Genomic DNA, 14,330 nt, shown 5'->3' with positions numbered 1-14,330 from the left:
TTGAGGGTCTTTTTTCTGGTTATTATTACTTATAAATAAATAAATTAAATAATTATTAATTAAAATATTATTTCTTTCTAGATTTTTTTTTTAAGTCTGGTAAACCTAAGTGGGTCCCAATAGGGTATTGCTTTAAAAACTGGGTACTGGTACTAAAAGTTTGGGAACCACTAGACACCTTGTGTTATATTCAGGGAAGAACAGCCCAAGTGCACCTCCTGCTCGAAATACACTATGCACCCACCACCATTTCTAGTTTAAGAGACACCTTGAGGTGGTGCCCTAATTTTCATGTCCCCTGTCTTTTTTGGGATGCACTGCTGCCTCTTTCTTCTTGCCTACCTGGCTAAAGCAGAAGTCCTCTGGACAAGGAAGGGAGAGCGTTCAGAACAGGACTGAACCCCCCCCCCCAGTCAACCCAGAGAACAGTGTTTAAATGCAAAGACAAAGCATACTTGGGGAATGAGCCTTCTTGTAATAGGGAATGCTTTAGCCCTGTCCTGTACAGTAAAAAGTGCATCTTAACTCACAAGGTATGTAGCCCAGATGCCATCACCACATCCTATGGAAGGGAGTTCCACAGACCAACAACATGCTGGGTTAAGAAATATTTCCTTTTGTCTATCCTAACTCTTCCAATGTTCAACTTGAGTGGCTGTTCCCTGGTTCTGGTGTTGTGCAAGAGGGCAAAGTAAACCCCTCCAGCCACCCTTTCCATCACAAGGCCAGACACCATGACCACATCTTGTGGCAAGGAGTCCCACAGACCTATTACACGCTGGGTGAAGAAATATTTCCTTTTGTCAGTCCTGACTCTCCTGACACTCAATTTGAGTGGATTTCCCCTGGTTCTGGTATTGTGTGAGAGGGGAAACAACATCCCTCTATCTACTCTATCAACACCACATTCTGTGGGAGGGAGTTCCACTGGCCAATTACACGCTGGCTGAATAAATATTTCCTTTTGTCTGTCCTCATTCTCACAACTCTCAGTTTAGCAGATTTCTCCTGGTCCTGGTGTTGTGTGCAACGGAAAGCAACATCGCCACATCCTGTGGCAGGGAGTTCCACAGACCAATCACATTCCTTTTGTCTGTCCCGAGCCTCCCAACACTCAACCTGAGTGGCTGCCCGCTGGTTCAGGTGTTAGTCCAGGGGCGTCATAGGGAGGGCAGGGCGCCTGCTGGGGGCTGTAGGCTACGTCATGACGCGGAGAGTGACCAAAAAGAAGCCCTGTGTTCTCAGAGGGGCTGAGGGGAAAGCGGCCAGTCTTGTCCATGAGGGGCTGGGACAGACCAACTATGTCGGAGGGTGAACAGCTCGTGGGGCCGCCTCAGCCCAGTGTGAGGCGCCAGGGCGGCCGCTCAGCGTGCCGCGCAAGGCATGCCGGGAGGGGCGCCGCTCAGCCTGTGGCCCGCAGGACTCGCCTCAGGGGAGAGCGCGAGAGGCCGCAGTGGTTGAGCTCGCGCAGTCGCTGGGCTCGCGCGTGTGCGCGCTCTGAGGGGGGTTCGGGGGCGCGCACGCCCTTCTCCTGAGGGACGGAGGCGGAGCCGAGCATTGTGACGGCGCGCGCCGCCCCGCCCTGCCCCGCGCGGCAGCTGCAGGAGGGAGCCTGCGCGCGCGAGGAGGAAGGAGGCAGCGCGATGGCGGCTCTCGCCCTGCAGCCGGAGGCTCCGCGGCTGCGCTCCCCCAGGCCCCGGCAGGACTCCGGAGCGCGCGCCGGGCGGTAGTCGCCCCCCCCGCCCGCGCCCCCCCGCCGCCCGTTTCTCCGCCGCCCCCCGCCCCGCGCCCAGAGACGGACAGGAGGCGTCGGGGTCTCGGGGATGGCGGCCCCGGGCCCCCCTCGGCCGCCGCCCCTGCGACTCGGCCCGCGGCTCCGGGCCGCCGCGGAGGTGGCGCTGCGGGTGCCGTGCCTCTTCCTCATCGACGCCATCTTCAACTCGGCCGCCGCCTTCCCCGGGGACTCCCTCTGGGCCGGCCTCCTGGGGGGGCTGCTGCGGCTGCTGGGTGAGACGCCCCTCCCCCGAAGACCCCCTGGCCTCGTTCCCCCAGGGAACTCCTCCCCCACCCCAGACCGCCATTCCCTCCCCAGGGGACCCCCTGACCCCTGTTCCCTCCCCCGACCCCCATTTCTTCCCCAGAGGACCAACTGACTCCATTCTCTCCCCAGAGGACCCGCTGACCCCCGTTCCATCCCCAGGGGATCCCCTCCCCCAGAGGACCCGCTGATCCCTGTTCCCTCCCCAGAGGATCCCTCCCCCTGAGGACCCCCTGACTCCAGAGGACCCCTCCCCCACCCCGACGCCCATTCCTTCCCCAGAGGACCCCACCTCCTGACCCCCATTCCCTCCCCAGAGAGCCCCCTGACCCCCATTCCCTCCCCAGGGGACCCTCTCCCCCAGAGGACCCCCTGACCCCTGTTCCCTCCCCAGTGGACCCCTCCCCCACCCCTTGACCCCATTCCCTTTCCAGTGAACCCCTCCCCCAGAGGACCCCCTGACCCCCATTCCCCAGAGGACCCCCTCTCTCCAGGGGACTTTCTGATCCCCTCACCCCAGCCTGATTTCCGTTCCTCCCAGAAAACCCCCCCAACTGAAGCCCCTGACCCCATCCCCCCAAGAGAACCCCCCTCCTGAGAATTTCCTTGACCTCCCTCCCCCCAGCGGATCCCCATAACACCTCCTCTCGTGGTTTCCCTTGAACCCCATTCCCCCTTGAGAGGAGGCCCTGACACCCATTTCCCTTGACCCCATCCTCCCAGAGAGGATCCGTTTAACTCCCAACCCCTAAGATCCCCTTAGCCCCCATTCCCCCCAGGAGACCCTCCCCCTCCTTTAACAAATGGTGTGTATCAGCCCCCCTCTTCTCTCTGTGGGATACCGAACCAGGAGAAAAAGGAAGAGGCATCTCCCACCCCCTTCCTGCAGTGTCTGCCCTCTACTCCTTTGAGTGGAATATCTATTGCCACATACCCTTCCTCTCCATTTTTGATAACAGGTTTTCCACCATTTCCTCCTCCTCCCCTTCCCCCATGATAAGTTTTCTATCTTTCACTTTTCCAACTGGGTGGGTGAGATAGAAAGAGTTTCCTGGCTGTCTTTTCTCCCTATCAAGCTTATAGGACAGTGGCAGATCCTCCTCTTTCTAAATCAGGATCTTTCTCAATCCCCAGTTGCCCCATAAGTATGTGTTGAAATTGCAAGGAGGAACTCTTGTGCCAGTTGAGTACAGGCACAAAAGGGTGTGTTAAAGCTGTCAGAGTAGTGTACAATCTCAGTTGCTTGATTCTGAATAGACGTGCATAGGGTATGTCTGATGTTTCTATTTAGATAATTTTCATACTGCCCCTCATCATAAGAGCTTTGTTGCTGTAGTTACTGTGTAAGAAATCAGTTATGTACTGTAATTCATAGTCATTTCCCTCCTAGCCAGGCTTTCTCTGTTTCCAGTGAGAGATGCCTACTTGGCTTTCCCTGATCTCCTACTTCCTTAGCCACTTGTTTGCTAAAACACAAAGAGATGTGAACTTAGTACTGAGGCCTGATTCAATCTCCCTGTTTTCCTTGGACTTTAGACTGCTCTTCTCTAAAGCTGTCAGAAGCAATTGTTCTATATGGTCAATTATGATAAAGTGAAACTTAAAAACTAGAATGATGAAATTCCAACACTCCTTACAATTGTGGAGCCCCTAGTTTTGGAAGCATTAAGGCACATGTTAGCCTAAACATTTGGATATTCAATAACCTTCACATGGTTATTTGATTAAGCTTCAAGTGACCTTATATGGTCTTGTCTATTGCAAAGTTTACCATTCTTTAAATTCTCCTATCTGTAACTTTGGCATTTCAGTATCTTCTGTTTTCAGCATAATGACTGTGGGGGTCTGCTGCTGATAGTCACCATAGAGCTGTTTCAGACATAACCAGTTTCCTAAATGGATGGCAATTTTCTGTGTAGAAAATAACATTTAAACTGCATTCAGGTAATGTGTGGCAATTATACATGTGTCTAGATCAGCCATTTTCAGCCACTGTGCTGTGGCACACTGGTGTGCTGTGGGTGGTCTGTAGGTGCATCGCTGGAGTTTGGGGGGAGGATCATGTGTTAGTAGGGTCACTGGGGGATGTGAGCCCCTGCTGTCAGTGCGGTGTGCTTTGTCAACTATAAAAAAAAGATTGTGTGCCTTAACAATTTTAGTGCCTTATCAGTGTGCCGTGAGATGAAAAAGGTTAAAAATCACTGGTCTAGATTGTAGCATATACGTCTGTTGGGAAGCCACAGCCAGTCACATCCTTGCAGCAAAGTAGCCATTCATCTTGTTTCCTGTGGGGATTAAGAATCTCATGCAAGTGACCAGGCAAACATGTTTTTATAAATAGAAAAAAGATTTTAAAAATTCAACTGTAGCTTATTAGCCTAAATACTGTTCATTTCAATGTCACGAATACTGGCCGTGAAAGCCTTAGTAGAAAAAGGATTGTTTCCTGTCTTGCAAGTTGTTGATATACCATAATTGATTACCATAAGTGTGTGTAAATATTAATTTTGTAAAAGTTTTCTTACTGTTAACTTTTGTGGACTTGTTTGTCCACAAAACTAGTACAGATAGTCTTTTAATTCTAAAAAGCTATGCTCTGTTGGCAGACTTTAACTGAAATCTCTGTATTCATCTTCCTCATTATTTAATCTTCTCTGTCTTTTCTAACTGAATAAATTTTCTTTAAATGGTAATGGAGAAAATGGGCCTTTCCTGAGGGTGTTGTTAAAATTACATAGTGAATGTTCCCTCAATGGTCCAAATTGTTCTTGGGATTTTCCAGATCTAATGAAATATAATTTCTGAGAGTTCATAAGACAAAAAAGTATGTGTGGATAAGGAAACATATTACAAGGCCTGGGTCTGCATAAGTGCAACCTGCCACAGCCCCCTGTGTAATTTGGTATACATAATGTAATGAAGCTCACAGCCTAGTTTCCCTGGTTTTAGGCATCAGGTTTCAGTGCATGGCCACACAAAAAAGGCACATGTATGATCTGTCTTTTGGCCCCAACAACTGACCATCAAGTGTTACATATATGTGACTTTATCCAATCCTTTTTTGCTCCTCCCTTCTAAGAATATTCTGGAGAGTAAAGTGTGCCTGAATAGTGTTGTTGACTGGTCAACATTAGATCATTGCTCAGAGCCTTATATTTGTGTCAATGTTGACATGCAGCCAGGAAAATAAATACACTGAGCAATGAGGTACTTTAAAGTAACAGGTGGACAGGGACAGTAATGCTTAGTGGTCCCTTAAACCAAAGAGGCTATATCTTCTAAAGAAGGTGGGACTGTTTTTCAGAATGAGGCTTTTAAGTACTATACTTGAGTTCTTCTGACAGGTCTACTGCTTCTGTGATGTGGTGGTGGTAGTAGTAGTAGTAGTAGTAGTAAGATGGTTTTCATCAAGACATGCCTCTTTCATTCTATTGTGAAGATGCATGAGAATGGAAAGTGCTTTTCAATTAACTCTGTGTAAATTAGATTCGGCAAGCCTATAAGTGGATGATCTCAGTTAAGAGTACAATAATAGGATTAAATGACTAGAGCCACTTGAGAACTGAATTTAAACTTTACTTTCTTGAATGGTTTTGTGAATGATGCAAGTCCATGTGGAAAAACCCTTTTATTTGAGTCTGGTGAATGCATTTAGAGTGTGTTGCAGTTGGGCAAACCTGTGAAAATGTTGGCTGTATTCATTTCTTACCTCTGACTTGCGTAAGTCACCTTTAGCATGACAGTATTAATCTCCATCAACGTGGAGAAGGAAAACAGATGTAACTAGTGTTGGTGGTTTTGTTCTTTACATTCTGGTTTAAAGAGCAAGTGTAATGAGTATTATAAAGCTTATATAAAGATATAAGAAGTTGTTCCATAAAATACATTTACATTGGAATGTGGTCTGCATTATCAAAAGATTGATGTTTGATCAGATGCAGTATAGAGTGTCTCATAGTAGTTTTTGATCTGAGCATTTTATTGACTTGAAGCAAAACAATATAATTGATCAATTTTTTTTTAAGTTGGATGTCTTTACTTTGAATTACAGAAAACTATTGCTGTGTTTGGACCAGTGCCTTTGCTCAAGGGCTTCAATCTAGAGAATATTTACTGTACTTAAAACTGCAATGTTATGCACACTTTCATGGGAGTAAATCCCAATGAACAGAATGGGAATCATTTCTAAGTAAACAATAATATGATTGTGTTGAAAGTGCCATTGAAATGAGCAAACTAGAATAAACTGTGACAAACTTGTTCCATTGATTTCTGTGGGACTCCATCATTACTGCCTTTTTCTTTATTGAGTCCACGGCCTGGGAAGCTCAGTGCTGTGACTTTTCTAAATATCAGCTTGGGAAAAGCAACATATCATAATGTACTAAGAATGCCCTGGCTTTGGATGTGTGAGAGAGTCATACATTGTTGAGTGTTTGTAATGAGTTATAAAAGGTGGTGTTGAACTAATTTGGAATACTTGGATGTGTTTGTTCTAGGAATGACCAGGATGTTCTGTAACCATGAGTCAGGTTTGGTTATCTGCAGGTGCTGGATGCCTAGAAATGTGTTGCTGGTATCTGATTTCAAGTTCTGGTTTCTTGGTCCTTTCAGGCTTAAATGACTGAAGTTTGCCACAAATCAAATCGTCTATTTGAAGGACTGTTGGTATGTGTGTGTTCTGATTGAGCAGAAACCGTCTGAAGGAATATTGTTATGACGTTATATCTTTCTGATATTTCTGAAATCTTAACTCTGCGACATAATTTGGTAATATTTTGGAGGAGGCAATTTTAATCAGTATTTTTTAGTCCTAACTAACATTTATTTGGCAAGACTTTGGAAGGATCCTAAAATATTTCGGAGTGTGGGATATTACAACTATGGGGAAAATTGCCAAAATTACTGGAGATACTCTGAAATCAAACTGAAACTGATCTCTACAGTTTTGGAGGCATCATGGTAAAGAGTTTGGTTTTTAGAAAAGTATTTTTTTTACTATTTAGTTAAATTAATTCAGTCAAGAATAAGTTCTGTAATTGTATGGGGCAGATAATATTTTATTACCAATTTGTATCTCCAATTATAATTTCTATCATACCCAGTTCTTTACAACTTTTTGGATGTGCCTTGAATGGTGTACACTGACTTCCGATTTACTAAAATTTGATTAGCCAAGGGAGTTTGTTACCTGCTGCATGGTCACTGTAGTTAGAAAAAGCAACTTTCTGAAAAGTAGACTTAACATTTTGCAGTTAATCTCTCAGAACTAGCAGCATAACTGTTGACTTTAAAGTTAGACTACAACAGTGGTCTTCAACCTTTTTCGTGCCATGACCCAAATAAATAGATAATGAGGCTGGGGATATACCTCTGATCCCGCCCTCTCTCAGGACTCAATCTGCCCACCCCTGTTGCCACCTGCCCCATTTCCCACTATCTCTTGTATCTTCACAACAACCCGGTGAGGTAGCAGCGTGAGCAGGGTCAGCCTTAGGAGCTGCAGGGCAAGACAACAAGAAGAGACTGCAGGATTATATCAAAAACTCAGTTTTGTTAAGGGAGCACCATTATTGGATTAGATCCAAGCCTTCCTTGGTGGCAACCTTTCAAAACCTTCGCAACCCCCCCCCCCAAATGTGGCCTCATGATCCACAGGTTGAAAAACACTGGACTAGAAAATATAGTACACTGGATGGTATAGTAAGAGCTTCTTACTTCTGTGGGAGAAGCTCCCATTTGTGCAAGGGCAATTTCTACTGAGCTCCGTTTTGCTCCGCAGGCCACCCCCCCTTCAACATCCTCCCTTGTGCAAATGAAGCATCTTTCACAAAAGGATTAAGCTTTTATGATATATAACTCATTGTACAATCATGCTGATGATTGAAATCTAAAAGGTTGTGTCTCCCCTCCCTTTAATGACTTTAATTTTTTACTGAGAGATTTCTTTTTAGGAGTCAGCATTAGTTGCCCTCCCAATCAGAAAGTCAGGCATGCATAACCTCTTTTGCTTTATTTTTCAATTCTCTTTGGTATCCTTCTGCCTCAGTACTAAAATATATATCAGCTGTTACAGACTTAGGACCCAATCCTATCCAATTTTCCAACTTTCCATTGGCGGCCATGCCAATGGGGTGTGTACTGCATCCTGTAGTGGGGAGGCAGTCACAGAGGCCTCCTCAAGGCATGGGAACATTTGTTTCCTTACCTCAAGGCTGCATTGCAGCTGCACTGGTGCTGGAATGTTGGATAGGATTGGGTCGTTAGAATCCCTTTGTATATCCTGGCTAGTTTTCCTTCAGTAAAGCTGTTTCAGGATAAACACATGGCTTTCCTTATGTCCTAGGAACTGGGTTTTTTTACCTGGTATTTTTTCTCTCAGTCCAAATTTGTACATTCCAAAAATTGTTGTAGGAGTCACTTCTCACCTTCTCTTTCTTGAGCCAGTATAGGTTTGCCTCTATTCTCAGTAGCTAGTGTAATTGAAAGGTCAGTGTTATAAACAAGTTATTTTAAGCCAGAAGAGGGGACACTCACTACTACTCCACTTGAGCGCCTTTTAGTCATTGCCTCAAATGCACCAGAGGGTCCTTATGGGTCAAACTAGATACTACACTAAACTCACAACATTGCCCAGTGTTTGTGTGTGAGTGTTCTTTTTCATACAGCTTGGGGGGGGGGGGGGAACAGAGTGGAACTATCTGAGGGAAGTTGGGGTACTTTAAGACATATGCCCTGCTGCAGTTCCAATCCTGATTGTGTCCCCTTGCCCATGCTATGTTAAATAGGGGAAGAAGAAGAAAGTTCTCAGCCAAAACATCTTTTTTCTATTTAATATAGCACTGGGTGAGGGGACAAAATTAGGATTGAACTGTGATAGGGCATAAATCCTAAAGGCCCCCAGTCCCCTTCTAGTGTTCTACTCTGTTCCCTCCCCCTACCACTATGCATTTAGTGTAAAGTATAGTTTAGTGCAGCCCTTTTCAACCAATGGTCCACAGGTGTGCTGCCGGAAATTGGAAGAGGATCATTTATTAGAAGGGCCATTGGGGGATGTGAGTTCCCCACTGGCAGCGTAGCATACCTTGTCAGTTGTCAGATTGATGGTATGCCTTGAGCATTTTCAAGCCTTGTCAGTGTGCCATGAGATGACGAAGGTTAAAAATCACTGCTCCTGTGATAGCAAACCTTTTGGGCTCAGCATGTCAACAATTTGGAAAATGCCTAACTTTTTTTTTGTTTTTATTGTGATACACATAATACACTGAATACATTGTACATCAAAGTGTCAATACAACATTATGTATTAGAGGAGAAAAGAAAAAAAGTGTAATTTGAACTCTATCATGTCATCCTTCCCCCAACAAAAAGAGAAAATTGTTTACTTATTTATTTTTTTAAAATACAGTCCAATCATTTGTGGTGCTATGAATTGTATAAAGGAACGTCAAATAATTACAAAAATAAAATACAAGTAAACAAACTCAGTTGTTGTCGGGTGTTGGTGAACATTGACGTGTCACCCAAAATGTCATGGCATGTCACATTTGATACACGTATGTAGGTTCACCATCCCTGGTCTAGCCTGACCCTGAGTCTGTTGCTTTACCTTCACCAGAGGGTCATTAAGTCTGTTTCTTTCTAAGACAGGTGGCAGGAAAACATTTCAGTAGCCAGTATCTGAAATCCTATAATAATTTATATACTTCAAAAACACATCCAGTTGTTATGGAACCAGGTTATTTGCTGCCATGACTATTTTTTGACTCTAAAACGTTGGTCTTGTTTCCACAATAAGATTTATTAATGGACACTTAATTCATGCGGAGAGCGAGCTCCATCTTGCCGCACGTGTTCTGGCTACAGAGGTTTTCCGCTCCCCCTTTCCCTCCTCAGCCTCTTTGCAGGCGCAGGAGCTCCAGGAATGTTACTGTTCCTTGCAAGGGGAACCTCTTCCAGGGCTATTTCCCTGCCTGGGTGAGGCAGAGCCTTTTTGCAGTGTTTTGGGCTGCCTGGATATGGAGCGAGACGCCAGCGCAGGGCAAAGGTGTGTGTGTCTTTCAGTACCCCCACCCCATTCTCGTTGAGACAGATAAAAAATATGTGGATAAATAGGCTGCACCTGCACCATCGTATTATGTTTGGGCTGACTTTTTTGCTAAGGGTATTTTAAAATTCTATTTTTAAATTGAAAGGCATGTTCATGTTTTGCCTTTTGCATAATGCCTTGATAGAGATAATTCCTAACAATTCCTATTTGTTGCTGATCCAATGTGTAATAAATCTTATGCACACAATTCTGTACTATTGAAAAGAACATTACACCACAGATCTGTGGATACACTCAAGTCAAGTCCTGAGTTCCCACCCCCCTTTGACTCAACTTGTTCTTGAGTCTTAATGGGCAGCCATCAGAACTAGTCCAGAGCATTTTTGGGACTCTATTTGACTCGAGTCGGGAGTCCTTTTGATATATGTGCCGGGCACGGCTCCACTGAAAAAAATGAGTCCTGGTGGGGGGTGTGCATGTAAGTTTTCATTAGACACTCCCCTGATGTCCCCATCCCATCTGTAAACAAAAGCTCTGCTGTTCTTCAAATGAAGGCAGCACCTCCCCTGCCGTGACCCCTCCCCCTGTTCTGGGATGTGCTTGAGCTCAGCAAGGCAGGAGGGGGTGGGACGGACTGTGTGAGTGGGGACAGAAGTGGCAAGAGGAAGGAGGGTTGTGTGTAGCAGCAGGGAGGCTTACCAGTACAACCCAGTCCTTTGTAGTTCTACTCAGAAGTAGTCCCATTGTGGCTGGTCATTCAATGAGCCTGCTAGAGCCATGAGTTTCTCTTCAATGGCTAGGAACTGCCTCCCCCCACCCCACCTTCTCTCCTTGCTCATCCAGGGAAAAAGTTTTTGTCCAATGATAATAAGTTCCTTCAGAGATAGACAAGATAGCCTGCTCCCCCCTCCTGCAAAACCAAAACATTAACCCTTCCCTGCCTCCTGGTTGGAACATCCCAGCTGCTTACCCGGTCTGAATGATGGCCCCGCAAGGTCTTTCACACACTGAAAAAAAAGCAAGCAAGCACACCCAGACTCTAGTCTGCACACGTGGGGACTCATTTCCAAGTCAGTGGCCTCAGGCTCAAGTTAGTACCGGAGTCATTGACACATCTGACTCAAGTGTACACAAGTCAGCAAAAAAAAAAGTGTTTTTGCGACTTGGACTTGAATTACCTGAGTCAAGTTCCCATCTCTGCATTATGCTGTATTGTTAAAACCTAACAAAAAAGTATTGTTTCTCTTCAGCTATTTTATTGTATGTACCAGTTGAATTGGCCCACCCACATGGCTGCCTTTATTTTAAATCAGTAAAATAAAAAACTTGCATATATGTCAATTTTCCCCAAAGTGTTTAAAAAGAAAGAGGGAGAGAAAAAAGTGACTTCAGAATTTCCAGCAGTTTTAAATTTCTATTGCTGAATCACAGGCCTTTTGTAATCGGCCAAGATAATGCACTGTCATTATTTTGCTTTCATTTTTAGTTGATGAGTCAACAGCAGATAGTAGCAGTGTTTTATACTTTGTACCATTCAGTTTAAATTTTTTGGGAGGAGAGGGGTAGAAAATTCTCTCAGTAATTATCTCAACAGAAAGCTTGACATATTTTAGCGAATTGGAGTCTGTGAAATAAATCAACAATAACAGGCTAAGTGGACACAACTTTGAATATTTTGCAAATGGCAGGCCAAACCCCTGAGCTTTATGAACAACTTTAGAGACAAAAAGTGACAAAATAATAATTATAAATAGTACATGCAACTTACCCAAATATTTCTGTTTTCTTTTAGGTGTCTTTGTATCCAGTATTGTCCTGGTTCTGTCGCAACGAGCACTTTTCAAGTTTTATATGATCAGCTCTGCTTTTCTGTTAGCCACAACATCAGTGTTGGTGAACTATTATGCCTTTTTGCACATAGACTTCCACAGTGCCTATTATACAGAAGCTTTTGGAGTTCACCTCCTTCCTCATAAAGGACCTTCCCTCTGGATGGCACTCTCTGTCCTTCAGCTTGCCTTTGGAATTGGCTATGTTGCACTGTTAAATATCCAGTCTATATACTCTCAATTGATTATACTGGATTTATTGATTCCTCTTGTAGGCTTGATCATTGAATTATCTTTATATACGAGGCAGATTTTAGTTTTAACCTCAGGCTTAGTTTTGACATTATATACTCTGGCCATTTTACTTTCTAAAATGAGGAGGTTCTACTACTCTGCACGATACGTCTATCTTCTTATAAGGCACATGTATCGCATTTATGGATTACAGCTGTTGATGGAAGATACATGGAAAAGGATTCGTTTCCCAGATGTACTGCGTGTCTTTTGGCTAACCAGATTGACAGCCCAAGCTTTAGTGTTGTCGTACGTTGTCAGGATGGCAGAAACTGATCCAAATGTGAAATTCTACATGTTTTCTTGGGACAGATTTTGGGAATTACTTTGCAGCCTTATCATCAGTGGATGTGATTCTACTTTAACTGTATTAGGCATGAGTGCTGTAATTTCTTCTATAGCTCACTATCTGGGGCTCGGTATTTTGGCCTTTATTGGATCCACTGATGAAGACGACAAGAGGCTTGGTTTTGTGGCACCAGTTTTATTTTTCATTTTGGCTTTGCAGACTGGTTTAAGCGGGCTGAAGCCGGAGGAGAGATTAGTCCGCTTAAGTCGAAATATGTGCCTTTTGCTGACTGCAGTTCTGCATTTTATCCACGGAATGACAGATCCTGTCCTAATGTCTCTGAGTGCCTCTCATGTGTCCTCATTTCGCAGGCACTTCCCTGTGCTTTTTGTTTCAGCCTGCCTCTTTGTTCTTCCAATTTTGCTCAGTTACATCCTTTGGCACCACTATGCACTAAATACATGGCTGTTTGCTGTTACAGCATTCTGTGTAGAACTCTGCCTGAAGGTTATCGTTTCTATCACTGTGTATGTACTGTTCATGGTTGATGGCTACTATAATGTCCTATGGGAAAAGCTTGATGATTACGTCTACTATGTTCGATCAACGGGCAATATTATTGAGTTCATATTTGGAGTAATAATGTTTGGAAATGGTGCTTACACCATGGTATTTGAATCAGGAAGCAAGATCCGGGCTTGCATGATGTGTCTACATGCCTATTTTAACATCTATCTGCAAGCAAAGAATGGCTGGAAAACCTTTATAAATCGCAGGACAGCTGTTAAGAAAATCAATTCGCTTCCTGAAATCAAAGGAGAGCGATTAAATGAAATAGATGATGTGTGTGCAATCTGCTACCATGAGTTTACTACATCTGCTCGTATTACTCCATGCAATCATTATTTCCATGCACTTTGCCTTCGAAAATGGCTCTATATTCAAGATACTTGCCCAATGTGCCATCAGAAAGTTTATATTGAGGAAAAGGACAGCAATGTCTCAAACAACAATGGCTTTGTTGCACTTGACGAAAATGAACCCAATGAAAATCCTGTAGAAGAAGAACCGGCTGCTAATGCTGAAAATGAATTAAATGAAAATCGTGACAGTACTGATAGTGAGGAGGAGACCGAGAACTCAGCTCAGTCTGTCACAGTGCCCGAACAGCACTCTGAACATTGAACCTGTGCTGCTTTAAAATGTCATGTCCTGAACACTGCACGTGTGTGTTCTTAGTGAAGTACAGCAATGGAATAAAAGCTTCACATCATCAGTGTGTATTTAAGCACAAGAACAGTATCTCAAAATGTTGAATCTGTGAATAGGTTGTCAATTTACTGTGATGTGCTACTGTAAATATACCTCTTAATTACTGCTGGTCTCTTTTGTGACCATCTTAAAGTTTATGTACATTATTGTACATGAAATAAAAATGTTTTGGCATTTTTTTAAAGTTGAACAAAACACTTTTTAATTGGCAACAGAGGTAGTTGTGAATTGTGTCAAAAAGCTCCCATACTTTGGTAGATTTAAGCCAATGGTATTAAGGGTATTTTAAAAGTGAGTTGATATTTCCGTGGTTGAAAAAATGGAACAAGAGTTAAATGTTTCTCAGTGGTTTAAAAAAAAAATCCCATCAAGGCATCATTCCCAACCCAACAGCTTACAATGAAGTTTTAGGTTTGCATAACTGTTACCATTCTTGCTAGTGTCTGCGTGAATTGGAAAAAGAACTTGTTAGAATGTAGAAGCTATTCTTTCTAGAAGTGAAATGATCAAGTACATTGTGAAAGGTACATGGTGAAAGGGTCTTCACTATTTTCAATT

At 43.9% G+C, this 14,330-nt stretch overlaps 1 protein-coding gene across 1 annotated transcript; it reads left to right on the top strand.

Moving 5' to 3' along the window:
* The first annotated feature begins 1,610 nt into the window (after positions 1–1,610).
* On the top strand, positions 1,611–13,956 carry RNF139 (ring finger protein 139). Its single transcript, XM_066623249.1, has 2 exons — positions 1,611–2,007; positions 11,881–13,956. The coding sequence occupies exons 1-2, from the start codon at positions 1,824–1,826 to the stop codon at positions 13,683–13,685; spliced, it is 1,989 nt and encodes a 662-aa protein (XP_066479346.1). The 5' UTR covers positions 1,611–1,823; the 3' UTR covers positions 13,686–13,956.
* Positions 13,957–14,330: the final 374 nt, after the last annotated feature.

Source organism: Tiliqua scincoides, chromosome 4, assembly GCF_035046505.1.
Source record: "Tiliqua scincoides isolate rTilSci1 chromosome 4, rTilSci1.hap2, whole genome shotgun sequence".
NCBI lineage: Eukaryota > Metazoa > Chordata > Lepidosauria > Squamata > Scincidae > Tiliqua > Tiliqua scincoides.
Note: the sequence above shows the minus strand (reverse complement) of the source record. Positions and strands in the feature narration are given on the sequence as shown.

Excerpts from the sequence above, each read along its gene's own strand:
- RNF139 (XM_066623249.1), top strand. The coding sequence starts at position 1,824 with ATGGCGGCCCCGGGCCCCCCTCGGCCGCCGCCCCTGCGACTCGGCCCG. Across the intron at positions 2,008-11,880 it reads GGGGCTGCTGCGGCTGCTGG|GTGTCTTTGTATCCAGTATT; the intron begins GTGAGACGCCCC and ends GTTTTCTTTTAG.